At 35.7% G+C, this 13,646-nt stretch overlaps 1 protein-coding gene across 1 annotated transcript; it reads left to right on the plus strand.

Moving 5' to 3' along the window:
- Window positions 1-662: 662 nt before the first annotated feature.
- Window positions 663-10,407, plus strand: LOC107699527 (vascular endothelial growth factor receptor 3). Its single transcript, XM_016500818.1, has 8 exons — window positions 663-681; window positions 752-843; window positions 1,868-1,989; window positions 3,644-3,854; window positions 4,973-5,127; window positions 7,583-7,727; window positions 9,175-9,316; window positions 9,611-10,407. The coding sequence occupies exons 2-8, from the start codon at window positions 786-788 to the stop codon at window positions 9,696-9,698; spliced, it is 921 nt and encodes a 306-aa protein (XP_016356304.1). The 5' UTR covers window positions 663-681; window positions 752-785; the 3' UTR covers window positions 9,699-10,407.
- The last annotated feature ends 3,239 nt before the right edge of the window (window positions 10,408-13,646 follow it).

Below are 13,646 nucleotides of genomic sequence, written 5' to 3' on the forward strand. Positions count from 1 at the left end.
TATATATATATGCAAACTATCAAATGTTTACATCGACAACTCAATATAATGAGAGGTAGGCTATAAAGAATCTAAAAAACTATAGTTTTTTATAAGTTATAAGTTATAAGTTTTTTTTTAATGAAAGAACGGTGAGGTAAAAAGGACTTTAAAAATGACCTTAAGGATGTTATGACAAATTAGGTTGGCTACAATAAACAGTTTTAAATGTATGGAAGATTTTAAACTTTTTTCAGTAGGCTACTTGTAACGCGTCACCTGTCGTAAAATAGACTTTTTAGAATAGGAATTTCAGTTTCTGAGGATGTAACCGCAACATTGGCAAATTTAAGTAGTCCTGATGGCATTATTTATTGCAGATTCACATATCAGACGTTTGTCATACAAAAACGAAACAAAATGTTTACGTCCTGATAGGTGTCATACTAAACCGCATGCCTTTTCACTTTGAAACTAACTCACCTTCAGAACATATATTATGCTAGATACAAGTGACGCATACGCTTATTTGGATGAGGAGTTAGATATGTTTTGATATCATGGCGTAAGATAGCGTTGTCTCTTAAGTATTTTTGTAATATGACAGAACAAATATAAAACTAATAAGATTCATTTGTAACATTATATTAATGCATCGTTGTATCTTTGTAATAAATAGGCTACAAAAGAAACAATAGCACTGTAAGTCTCGCAAGCTCCACCTTCTTCCGCGCTCATAAATTGTGTTTACAAACTTTCATTTCGGCAGTAGTTTCTCTCAAACGCAGAAGTCGAGATCCTTCAAAATGAAAGGCTATATTTTCATCACAGTCCTGGCGTTCACCTTTCTCCAAAGATCCACAGGTATATAACATTTTGCTTGTCTTCTTAAAACCATTATATATTTACCGCCTTTCACTGTTTCAACCTAGAATCAATGTTATAAACCAAACGCAATCTGTCAGTATATCTATAAAAACAAAATACCTAGAGCAGAGCTACAAGATGTTACAATTTTACAAAGTTTTTTTATTTTTTATTTTATTGTAGCCTATTATTTTTCACTTATTCTTGTATTACTGACTGACGTTTAAACTAAAGCTTGGATAACTTTGCACAAACGAAAATGTATCTAAACGTTCAGAATTGCACATCTCAAAACTTAATTAGTCTGAACTACCAACAGTTGACTTCTTCAGGGGCAATCCAGGGAATGTTTGTTCAGTTAGGTGAAAACGAAAGTCTTCCTGTTTTTGTAACATTACAGAGTTATGATAAAACGATATAATCCCTATAAAGACTGCATTTGCATCGTCACAGCCCTAAACATCATTACGCAAAAGATATAAGTAGCATACAGCGAGTAAAGACTAGAAATTTGCCATCTCACCTAATGCACACCTGACACACAATCCTGACCCATCCAGTTAGATATTTGAAGGAAATAGTTTTTCTTCAAAAGCACGTTCACGTTTGCTTGACAATAAGAATGGTTTCATTAACATTGCACGTGAGACTTTAAGACGAGAAATATACCTGTATTTCTGTATTTATACAATGCTTCACCTTAATTTTACAACAGTGCACATCAGATAGCATGTAAATTGCCCTCTCATGTTCCTGTTGTTGTCAAGGTTGGTGTGCAAACAAATTATACAGACCAGGAAGTTTAGAAAGAAGAATATTCTGGAATATTACATATAGTTACATAAATACATAAGCTGATTTGTCAGACCAAAGTGACAAAAGAAACTGCTTCCATATGAGATACTAAACAAATTCTGTTGAATATCCCATATGGATGCAATTACATTATTTTATAAAACAAGCTTCTTTTTTTTTTTTTAATATTCTTACTATTCTTCTGTATTGTTTTACTGTTCTTCAGCTTCTTTGGAGGTAAAAGGTCCAACTGAGCCGATTCTGGAAGGACAAGATGTTACATTGGAGTGTGTGGATACAGAATCCGAGTTGAACATGAGCACAGTACACTTTGAGAGGTTCTCCAAGGTAAGGTCACTAACACACAGTGGCAAGGAAATATCTGGTACACAATGTCCTTTGACGTGCATTTGTCTGTAAATGTCAAGAAAACAGCAGATTGAAACTGAATGACACCTTGTTTCTCATGGGAAATGAGAAGGGTTTAGGTTATTGTTGCTGTCTGTGCACGTCCTCTGCAGTGCTGCAGGTCTGATTACTGTATAAACAGAAAGCGAGAGATCTAAAATTACAAACCTATCTGTCAGGAACGCTTACTCTCAAATATCCACACAACTGCCCTCATGATTTTGTAAACAATCTTATAGGGAAATGGCAAATAAAGAACTATAACATTATTTTGAATGTATTTGTCTGGAGATCAAGACTGCAACTAGTATTTAAAGAGCAGGAGGCAGTGTGTGTTTTAGTGAGCTTCCGAGAGCTGTTATTCTGGATTTAATTAGTATCTGGCAGTGAGAGGCCTATGGAGGATTCACAGCATCTGCTGCTTCTGTCAGTGCAGAGTCTGTTTGTCACCTTTTCCAGCTATCTAAACGCGTTTGAGCAAAACAGGTTTTCCATACCAGCAATCACAAAGACAGATGCTTTGTTTTGCAATCTCTCATTAACCTGTGTTAGTGAGACCCAAGTGCCAGTGCCCCGAATAGTCTACTTCCTCCAAGTGTAACATACTTTATCAAATTTGGCAAGTGTTCCTTACATCAGCAAGACGTTTTAACCCATAAAGCCTAAGCCATTATATTTGCTAACCACATTTCTAAGGCCTCTGGATTATCAACCTGATCAGAAGTTGATGGAAAAAGCTGTTTTACACATTCTACTACATTCCTTCTGTCATGTGAATGATATTTTACTTTTTAAACAAGTAAAAAGCATTTTGGTATCATTTGGTCATGGTGCACGTATCTTTTTGCTGTGAAATCATTACTGATTTTTATTAGTCAAAGAAAATGTAAGAATTTATTAATTTTTTTGATAACCACTTACTGAACTGAAACTGCTTAGCTTTATATAATCATCCATACATATTTTGTTTAGAAAAATATATTGAAATGTGACTATAAAATATGATACATCAGGCTTTTGAGGAACGTTTATGTGTGTATCTCTAAATTGGCACTGCATTGCATTAAATGTTTTGAAATAACCACAATAAAAATACAGAGCATTGTTCATAGAACTAAGCACTTGAATATCATCTTACTAAATTATATGGGAAATACAGAGTAACAACTGATATTTATATGCTTTTTTTCTAAGTAGTGTGTTATACAGTTATAAGATCATATTGATTTACAAGCTATCAGTATTTCATCTAACTTTTGGCCAAATCAGATTTGATACTCAACAAAAAACAAATAGATTTCAAACACTATTATTTTATATGTAAGGCTTTATAGGGTTTAGGAAGATCTTTAAGGTAGAACAAGCAATCAGAATAAACAAGTTCCCCCAAAATGAAGTGAATGCTAATACAAAATCTGCCATAAAAATAGATATTTTGAAGAATTCAGTTTTTTTTTGTCCCAAAAAGGACAAAAAATGCATCACTAAAGTAGTCAAAGTAAATCATTTGCTGGTAATATATTAAGTTGAAGTGAAATGAGCATCATATTCAAGCTACTGGAGTGAAATATTTATTTCTTTTTCTTCCATACAGTACATGAAGAGGTGGTACCGGCTCGAGTCAGATCAGGCGTATTTCTACCGCCGGTGTTTTCTGTATGACGTGGATGTGAGAAGGGAGGAAGGCAGACTGCTCGTCTTCATCGCCAGCATCCAGTCCTGGTCTGAGGGTCCATACCGCTGCGTCACTGAGGACAGTTCTGCTGCAGACAACTCCTCCCAACCCCTCACCATCCCCATACATTGTGAGTAAGAGACATCAAGGGCAGCATGAAAAGTGCTAACGATCTGCGATGCAAATCCCCACTGATTGCTACATACATAAATTGATCCATATGTGTCTTGATTGTCCAGAAACTTCAATCCTTCCATCGTTGTATTTGAGGCAAGTTGCATCTGACATTTTGTTGCAAGGAAGTTTTATATTTGGGATTTAAAGATTAGAGGACAAATAAAACTCTTTATCTCCCAAGATGACAAAATCAATATTGGTATTGATTGGGGGCTTTACAGTGGCCAGAGATGATTTGACAGTGGTGATTTATTGGAAAAACAGATGGATCGATCCAGAAATGTTCAGTATGAATAATCAGATGGAGACAAGATGATCCATGCTCACATTGTATTATTACAGCGAACCTGGACTTAATATACTATAATCATTTATGATAATCCATCGGTGTCACCAACAAGTTACAATACTGTTTAAAAGTTTGAGGTCGGTAAGATTTTTAAAATGTTTTTGAAAAGTCTCTTATGCTCAGCAATGCTGCATTTATTTATCTATTTATTTATTTAGCAAAATTTAAGTAAAAAGAGTAATACTGTGATTATTACAATTTTCCTATTTTAATAGATTTTATTATATTTATTTAGTCATTGCTCCAGTCTCTAGTGTCACATGATCCTTCAGAAATCATTCCAATATACTGATTTGGAAAGATTTTTCTGATTATTCTGCTTAAAAAACTGATACAATCCCCCACCCCTCCAGAATTTTTAGGATTTGATGAATAGAAAGTTTACATTTATTTGATCTAAATCTATTGAAAAGTCTTAACGGTCACTTTGGATTAATTTAATGCATCATTTCTGAATAAAAGTATTCATTTCTTTCAAAAAATCTTACTGACTGATGATGTTTATGCATGTATATTTTATGAATATATATAAAAATAATGTGCTTATAGTATATCTTATATAATATTAATTATATACTGTACGCTATTTTTTGAGCAATGAAAACTCAGAATTTCCATGCCCTACTTCCTTGTTTTTTTATGCTATGCAAATGTATCCTGGAGCAGAGCTGTTTTGACTAATCCGTTTTATCCTCAAATGTTCTCTCATTTTCCTCTCACAGATATGCGGGAGGTGGCTGTGCACAGGGCTGGTTTGGGATACTTAACACGTTATTTCAACTCGGTGCAGGACCTCAAAGTACGCTTAGGAGATGATGTGGAGCTGGAATGTTCTACTTCAGCTTCTGAGGCACCCGAGTACTTCTGGGCTAAAGAGGTGACAGATTTAATACTCTGTAAGATTTAATCATACAGTTTTTTAACATGATGCATTACTCTGTCTACTGCAAAACTGCTGTATTGGGATTGCAGTTGTCTGTTTTCATGGAAGTTTCTCATACATTTGAGAGAAAGACCTGGAAGGCCAGCTTGCTGTGGAAGTGAAAATAAGCTTATTCTCTCAGGTCTAGGGAAAACGTTGAGAAAGTTGTCAACTCATTTAGACAGAACAGGAAATGTGCTAAGCCTGGAACAGTAGGGCTGGGTTTTGACACAAATTTCACGATTCGATTCGATTCTCATTCACAAGCTTGCGATTCGATTACCAATTCGTTTCGATTTGATTCAATATCGATTATTTTGGATATATATCGGGTACAGTACATACCAAATTTTCTCAAGGAAAAAATCTCTCAACTACTGATTGAGCGATTACATGAGTTGTACTCTTTCTTTTAACTTACCTTCGGATGTTTAGTCATGTTTATTTTGTGCTGAAACTGTAATTAATGTGGAGGAGATGATGTTCACGTGCGCCTCGCGCCGACCCATCTGTTGATCGAGGCGCTACAGCGATCTGTCAATTCACATTAAACAGCGCCAAAACGGCATTTATTGTTTGAATACTGCAATACAATGGACAGAATTTGAAATCTGAGACTTTGTTTCATATTAAAAGTACCAAAGTGCTTATTGCGATATATTGGATGGGACGTTCCGTCCCCTTCAACGTTCCGTCCATTAACTGAAAACAGGCTAGACTAATCGATTCTTGGGATTTAAGAATCGATATCATTCCGTAAAAATGAGAATCGATTAATATCGAGATATCGATATTTTTTACCCAGCCCTATGGAACAGTGTATGGTAGATCTACACTAAAGAGTCTCTAGTGGTCTCGTCTAGTCTACACTCCTCAAATCAATTCTGATTCTGATTCTGAAATGTGAGCAAAAGTTGGCTTTATTGAGGAAATAAAACTCATCAGGGGCCAGTTACTTTTTAGTGGCTAGTTATTTAATGGAATGGTTAAAGTAGAAGTTTAAGTTTAAGCAGAATATGAGAACGATAATCGTACAATCACTGATATAACTCACACATGTGATTCAAATCAAAGGAATAAGCCACATGAGTCTTAACAGATGTTTGCTAAAGAAAACATCTGTCAGGACTCAAGCATCTTCCACCTCAGTGGTAAATTTGCCAACATTTTTTTTTATCTAGGAAGTCAAGAAATGTTTTTCTCCATGTGGCAACACATGTGAAATATTTCTTATATTGAGCCACCAAAATGAATATATTTTAAGGAACAAAATCCTGATGTGCAGTTTCAAGGAGACTGAAGTATATTTCTATATTATGCAATATCGTTTTTGCCACTGCTATAGGCACAAAAACTAGGCACACACTTTTTAATTTTATTATATTATATTATATTATATTATATTATATTATATTATATTATATTATAATGAATGAAAATCGTTTCAGGGACAGTACCAAATGTTTTCTGTTAAGGCTAGTTAAACTCTATTCACTCACTATGGGCTGGTGAGACATATTGTTCATTTTGGACCTGTGAGTAACGGTGGATCATACATGTAACATGCTGTAAAAAGCATGTGCATACTCTGTTTCTCAGACCAAAAAAATTCCCTCCAAATGTCACGGTGTGGGTGATTGATGACCATAGAATTTCATGAGATGGAAATGCAGAATTACTCATTCCTGTTATTAGGATGTCCTCCGCCACACACTTGTGCAGTGTCATGTGCAGTGTCATTCTCTGACAGTTCAAGTACATATTTTCACTTACTCAATTTGGTTTCAAATATGCACTTTGGATTTTTATGAACAATTTCTTATGAAGAGTAAACCAGAAAAGCCAGCTTCCCTTAAATGACAGAGCACGGTCTGACATATAGCAGCTACCTGTTTACTGTGCTGTGTCTGCACTCCAGCAGAAGAAACAGGAAGACATTTGGAGCCAACAGATTAGCTTAAACAATGGTACTTTGGCCAGAACTTTGGCTTGACTGGGAATCCTCTTAATTCACTTTCATTTAAATTGAAATGGACTTTGTTGGCAGGCTGCAGAAGTTCCTTTAGTGCCAAAAGCATTTGTACGGTTATGATGTGCTCTGAGTGGATTTTGCACATGCATTTGTTTCCTTGAATTGTACGGTGTTATGTTTTATTTTTGCTTCTTATGCTCACTATTGTAACTGGTGCAGGGATTCCTAGGAAACTTTTAGTAGATTTAGTTTTTTCTTTTCATTTCTGTTGAGTTTTTATTAAAAAAGTATACAGAAGTGGGAATTCACCTTCTTGCATGCTTCCCTTCATAAGAATGAAAAATTCTGGCTTATCTTTCTTACGTCAGATCTCTCATGGAGTTCCTGCTTTGCTTTTCACTTCTCAATAACTTCTTCCCTGTCTTTTTTTCTATCAAGGGAGAGGACTGGCTTTTGCCCTCCAATAAGCTGAAGTTGGAGAAGGTGAGGGAACAGGATGGAGGAAGATTCACCTGTTCGGCTCAGTCTCCTACTGTGCGTTCCCTTATGAAGAAACGTACAATCAGCATCACTGTTCTACCAGGTCAGAACAGCAAAAAGGGGTCGACAGTGTGCCGCTTATAGTAAACAACTATAATTTGAGTTGATTTGTTTATATACAGTATGTGTATATGATTTAAACGTTTCATTTGATATGAATGACACTAACGGCACTATTGGCACTATTTATCCAATATTCAGTGTAAATTATCTGAATACAACCGGAAGACATTTGGAGCCAATGGATTAGCTTAAACTACCATCTGCAAGCTGTACGATCATTTAGTCAGATGTAGAAATTTTAGGGCTATTGCTTTACATAAGTATATAATGTTCTGCTTCATTTGAAAGGACAGTAGATAAGATCCAAACTAACACTGAACCAATTACTCTAGAAGCACTTTGAAACTGTAGCACTTTTTTTTACACAAGTTTGATTTTTCCATATCTTTGAATTTAAAGCTATTAAAATAATTTTACAACATAATCACCCTCCAGTGTTGTTACTGATCTAATTAAGATAGACATTCATGTATGCCCAACCTTGAAGAAACGTACAATCAGCATCACTGTTCTACCAGGTCAGAACAGCAAAAAAGGGTAGACAGTGTGCCGCTTATAGTAAACAACTATAAGTTGATTTGTTTATATACAGTATGTGTATATGATTTAAACGTTTCGTTTGATATGAATGGCACTAACGGCACTATTGGCACTATTTATCCAATATTCAGTGTAAATGATCTGAATACAACAGGAAGACATTTGGAGCCAATGGATTAGCTTAAACAGTGGTGCTTTGGCTATATGTAAGCCTGTGGAAGACAATATTGACCTTGTGACCCCATTTAACTTCCATAATATGACATATTCCTTAATGAGACAGGATAAGTCAGGATAATAATATCTGACTGCCATTCTGTTGGAACTGAGCATTATAGCTTAAAAAAATTACATAAAGTTAATTTTATTGGCAGAGTACTTTTTTTACAATCCATGTTGTTTTAAAGCAGCTTCACAGATAATTGTGCCTAACTGTGCCCTAATGTCTTTTGATAACTCAATACTTTTCTGCATTTTGACAGTAGAGATATTTAGTAATTTGTTCTGAAAAAACAAAAAAACAAAATTTATACCAGCCACTGTTAAGTACATTCAAAGTGTAAAGATTCAAGCCATGGAATCAAATTGATGTCAGCAGAAAATGAGAGTAATTTCAGAGAAAGAGCAAGTTATTACATTTTGATTTGATTTGAAGAGTATGAAGTTAGCGATTATTTTATTTGCACTAACGTGAACTGATAAATCACAATAAGAACTTGATGTAAATACGGTTGAATTTGATTTAATGCTGATAAATTACCTCACCTGCCCAAGGTTGAGAAAATAATAACAAAGTGTTGATCAAGTTAAAATTGTTTAATTAGGTTTTTTAGTTGTTTTTTTTGTGTTTGACAGATGTATAATATGTAATTGTCTCTGTCTTATAGAGGATGCAGCATGGTATGAGACAACCACCGGTCGCATAGTTCTCATGGTATCTGGAGCAGGATTGGTCCTTCTGGTGGTTGTGATATCCATGACCACTTACCTCTGCCGCCGAGCCAGACAGAGGAAGAGCAAGGGACCCATGTAAGTACTTTGAACCACCCTAGTCATGTTGTCTAGAAATGATTTATGTGGGTGTTTGACCTCCAGCCCTCCTCCATCATGTGGAGTGGAGTCTGTGTATTATTGTGAGCATCAGTAGATGCTGATGATCACTTCTCTCCCCCTGCATCTTCTCACTCCCTCAAAGCTGTCCAGGCAGGCTAGTCTATGTGCAAATAATTCTCACTAACCACGTTCTCCCTCAGGTCCAAATCTTTTCTTATTCTGCCCGATAAAACACTCACTCTGTCGTATTTCCTTCTCTCGTCCTTTCAGTGATGACCGCTCCCAGAAGAAACCCATCTACAGAGCCAGCGTGGAGTCCCTGCCCTCCACCGCCTCTGACAAGCAGCCGCTGGTGTAAAGAGTGAGATTGATGGAGGACTGGAGAGGAGAGGAGAGAAAAGAAGACGAGAAAAAGATTAGGGAGTATTGGGTATTCACAGTGGAAGAGAGTTAATGAGAGTTTTGCTCATGGATTTTGTTATGCTCTTGGGTCTTCATTCAGATATATAATTAGGAGACTGTCTATGCAGGGAATCGAAAAAGTATACAAAGACGGGACAAATGATGGTTTTACTGTGTGTCCTTTCCAGTGTGGATGGCAGCAGTGCTCTTCAACAAAAGGTGTGCAATTTTCTCTGTATTGATTCAACAACCCTGCAAAATTGAGAAATGCTGAAAAGATGTTTTTGTGAGGTGACATTGAACGCTTCTTTCTTCCCACCAGCCTTGGGTTGGCTTATTTCTTCAAACTGATTAACATTTCTTGTTAGGAAAACTACCATCTGCAAGCTGTACGATCATTTAGTCAGATGTAGAAATTTTAGGGCTATTGCTTTACATAAGTATATAATGTTCTGCTTCATTTGAAAGGACAGTAGATAAGATCCAAACTAACACTGAACCAATTACTCTAGAAGCACTTTGAAACTGTAGCACTTTTTTACACAAGTTTGATTTTTCCATATCTTTGAATTTAAAGCTATTAAAATAATTTTACAACATAATCACCCTCCAGTGTTGTTACTGATCTAATTAAGATAGACATTCATGTATGCCCAACTTTGAAGAAATCTCAAGAGAGTTCATCTCTATGTAAATGGCATTTCCGCTGTTTATAAAAAGCTCTTTCCATTTCAGATTTCCGAGGCATTAAAAAATACCTGTAATTCTCAGTCAAGAGTTCTGATACATAACATACATCCCCTAACTGACCATTACAAAATACAAATAAACAATATCACATGAGAATGACTGCTTTTGTCTCGAGTGGACTATCATGTGATTTGCATATTGTTCTTTTACAACAGCTTAACAAACAAGAAGTTAGTATTGAGTAACTTATTGCCAGCTACTTTGTCTATTTTCCAACGAACTAAAGCAAAATCAATACCCGAATGAACCACTGATGAGTGAATCGGTCTAATGAATGATTCGATGACTCACTTATACTCATATATAGTGCACTATTTGAAGGTGTCAGAAACCTTGGTAGACATTATCAAGTACACTTATTCATGTGCAATGTAGGAAGCAGTGACTGAGGCTATGGGTGGTGGGGCAATTTCAGATACTGCATTTTTTAATGAATCAGTGTTTTTGAATGAATAGTCTCAGTAAATGATTCAGTGATTTTAATGTCACTTGACCAATCAAATTCAAAGACAGGAATCATCAATACCGCCATAGTACTGCGCATACTGTATGAAATAATACTACGTTTTTATTCTGGACCTGTATTTCACCTTGTTCTCTAAATGGGTGGTAACTATGCTTCTGTCCAATCTAATAATATAGGCAAGAACTAGAAATGTGTCAGGAAACGCTTTGAATACAAAAGAAAAGGAGAACAAATCCATACCTAAAAAGGCCTTGAGGCAGTCCAGAAGTATTTTTTCAGAATGTGACATATCTCATCTTTACATGCTGCCACAAGCTTAACTTGGTTTGACATTTTCATAAACAACATGAGCTGGAATTGCCTGCACTATACTCAGTCACCACATAACCACAACTGTTTCTTAATTTTACCCTCCAATGCTTTAACCTTAGCAGTTAATCACTGTAAACATTATCATAGCTACTCATTTCATTTCTTCTGTCTGCTATATTAGTGTTTCATTTTGTGTGGTTTTATTACCAGTGTGCGGCTGACCAGAGGCCGCCATTAATTACTGTGTTTTGCATGCCTTAACAATGACAGTTCATTAATGAAGGTACATGCCATGGAATACAACAATATTATTACACCGATTATTCAATATCTCTCTTCCTCTCCAGTGCTTATTCATAAAGTCTTTGAACAAGAGGATATATTAGCATGGCGAATTCTTTGGAGTACAAACATTTGAAATGGCTATGGACCTAAAAGAAAAATCCCATTTTGAAATTTCTCTTTCTCTTGGGGCTCTTCAAAGTAAATGGCCTGCAGCAGGAAAAGCTCCAAAGGGTCACGCATTTCACATTTACATCATCAAGATAATAGACTTTCATAAAAGAGAGGTCTGAATAATAAAAGCTCTAAAATGTCCACTGTTCTCTTGGAGTTTTTTAGAGCTGTAGGACAAACCCTACACCTCTAATTCACAGAAAACCCGTTCCCAAACAAGGAAAGGATCCCAAACATCAAAAACTGCTAATTTACTGCATAAATATTTTAGTTAAAAATGCCATGAGTTGCAATTTAGAATGAGAAATACTGATGTGTTAAAAGTATTTTTCACATCTTAAGGTTCTTACGTACTAAGGTGCTTGTCAACAGTCATGGTTATTTTCTAATTTAAATGGCTTGCAGTTTCCTTTGTATACATGTTTCCGTTTTCAAATTATTTATGCTCTGACCAAAGAAGTCCAAAAGGTTTGATGTGTGCTGGCCAATTATAAACTACTCTGGCAACCATGCGGCGCTACATGTGGAAAGAATGAAAGCAAACAAATGTTTTGGATCCTGCAGGGACTTTCTGGCTGTTGATTTCTAGCTTGTCTGTGACCATAATCTTCTAGAAGTGTTTCTTATGATTGACTATAATTGGACAAAGGAACAAAATCTATAATAGGCAACAGCAAAAACAAAGCATCATTTGGAGCAGCCAGTAGACCTATTGTTCTTTTTTTCAGTTTACTGCTATTGCATAATTTAACATCTGAGATTTCTTCTACCAGAAACTTGTCATGTTAAAATTAATGTAATCTGTATCTAACTCGCAAAGCTTGTATTTTAGATAATATGATTAGTCTAGCGGTGTGTTGATTTCAAACATTTAGCTCAAAAACCTCTTAAATCATTTTTGTGAATTATGTCTTCCAAATTAAAATATATATATTTTTCATTCTAAGAGCCAGGTTTGACTAATGAATTTAGAATTGAACCTAAAAGCTGAATTATATGTTGTCAAGACAAAAGCATTTTTCATATATAAGTTGTGGCATGTGTTACAATATGACGATATTATTTTTTAATTTTGTGCTTAATAATTGTTATTTAGCACATGATATTCAATGTGACAACTTACCCTGCTTTTTTAGTTCCCAGAGAGGTCAACGTGTGTTCTGTGGACTTACAAGTGTGTTCAAACGTTTTGTGTATTCAAGATTTTACAGTAATATTAAGAAATTAAAAATATTTACTTGACTAAAACAATGACAACTAGCCCCCATCTGCTCTATTTGACTGACACACACGAAACTCACGCACAAACCTCTGTTGAAAACCTCATTGTTATTCTCCAAATCATCACATGATGTCGCTAAATACAAACCATAAATTCAACTCTCAAGACTATGAATTGTTTTAGGTTTTAATTACGAGGAAGATATGAAGTCGCGCTCGGGCTGGTTTCATGCCAGCTAGGTTGCTAATGATCGCGTTGATTTTGTTCGTCGTATGTCACACAGTTGAATGAATCACATTCTAATTCCTTGTTCTGAATTGGTCCAGTCAGTGAATCTGTCATTTATCTCTGCGGAGTCCACAATACACGCTAGAGATTCATTAAAAAGCGCAGTCTTCCAGTAAATTCGGATTATTTATATTCCGCGCTCAAAACTTTATTGATCGCCACTGTAATTCATCACGTTAATATATAGAGCGGTTCATTTGGAGGCTATGGACTCGTTCCAATAGCTGTTCTAGCGCTATGAATTCGGTGTCTAGCACGTTCTTTTTGATAAAAACAAACGGCTATTTGTCTTATAGTATTATTACTCTTTACCCCGCCCATGATTGGGTGTGCGCCGGTCATTGTCAAATCCGATTGGTTGTGGCTGAGCCCAAGAAAAACCGGCCCTGCTACATTTCCACCTTTCATCC

This window comes from Sinocyclocheilus anshuiensis, unplaced genomic scaffold (assembly GCF_001515605.1).
Source record: "Sinocyclocheilus anshuiensis isolate Anshui unplaced genomic scaffold, SAMN03320099.WGS_v1.1 scaffold670, whole genome shotgun sequence".
NCBI classification, from domain to species: Eukaryota; Metazoa; Chordata; class Actinopteri; order Cypriniformes; family Cyprinidae; genus Sinocyclocheilus; species Sinocyclocheilus anshuiensis.

Excerpts from the sequence above, each read along its gene's own strand:
- LOC107699527 (XM_016500818.1), top strand. The coding sequence starts at position 786 with ATGAAAGGCTATATTTTCATCACAGTCCTGGCGTTCACCTTTCTCCAA. Across the intron at positions 844-1,867 it reads CTTTCTCCAAAGATCCACAG|CTTCTTTGGAGGTAAAAGGT; the intron begins GTATATAACATT and ends ACTGTTCTTCAG. Across the intron at positions 5,128-7,582 it reads AGTACTTCTGGGCTAAAGAG|GGAGAGGACTGGCTTTTGCC; the intron begins GTGACAGATTTA and ends TTTTCTATCAAG.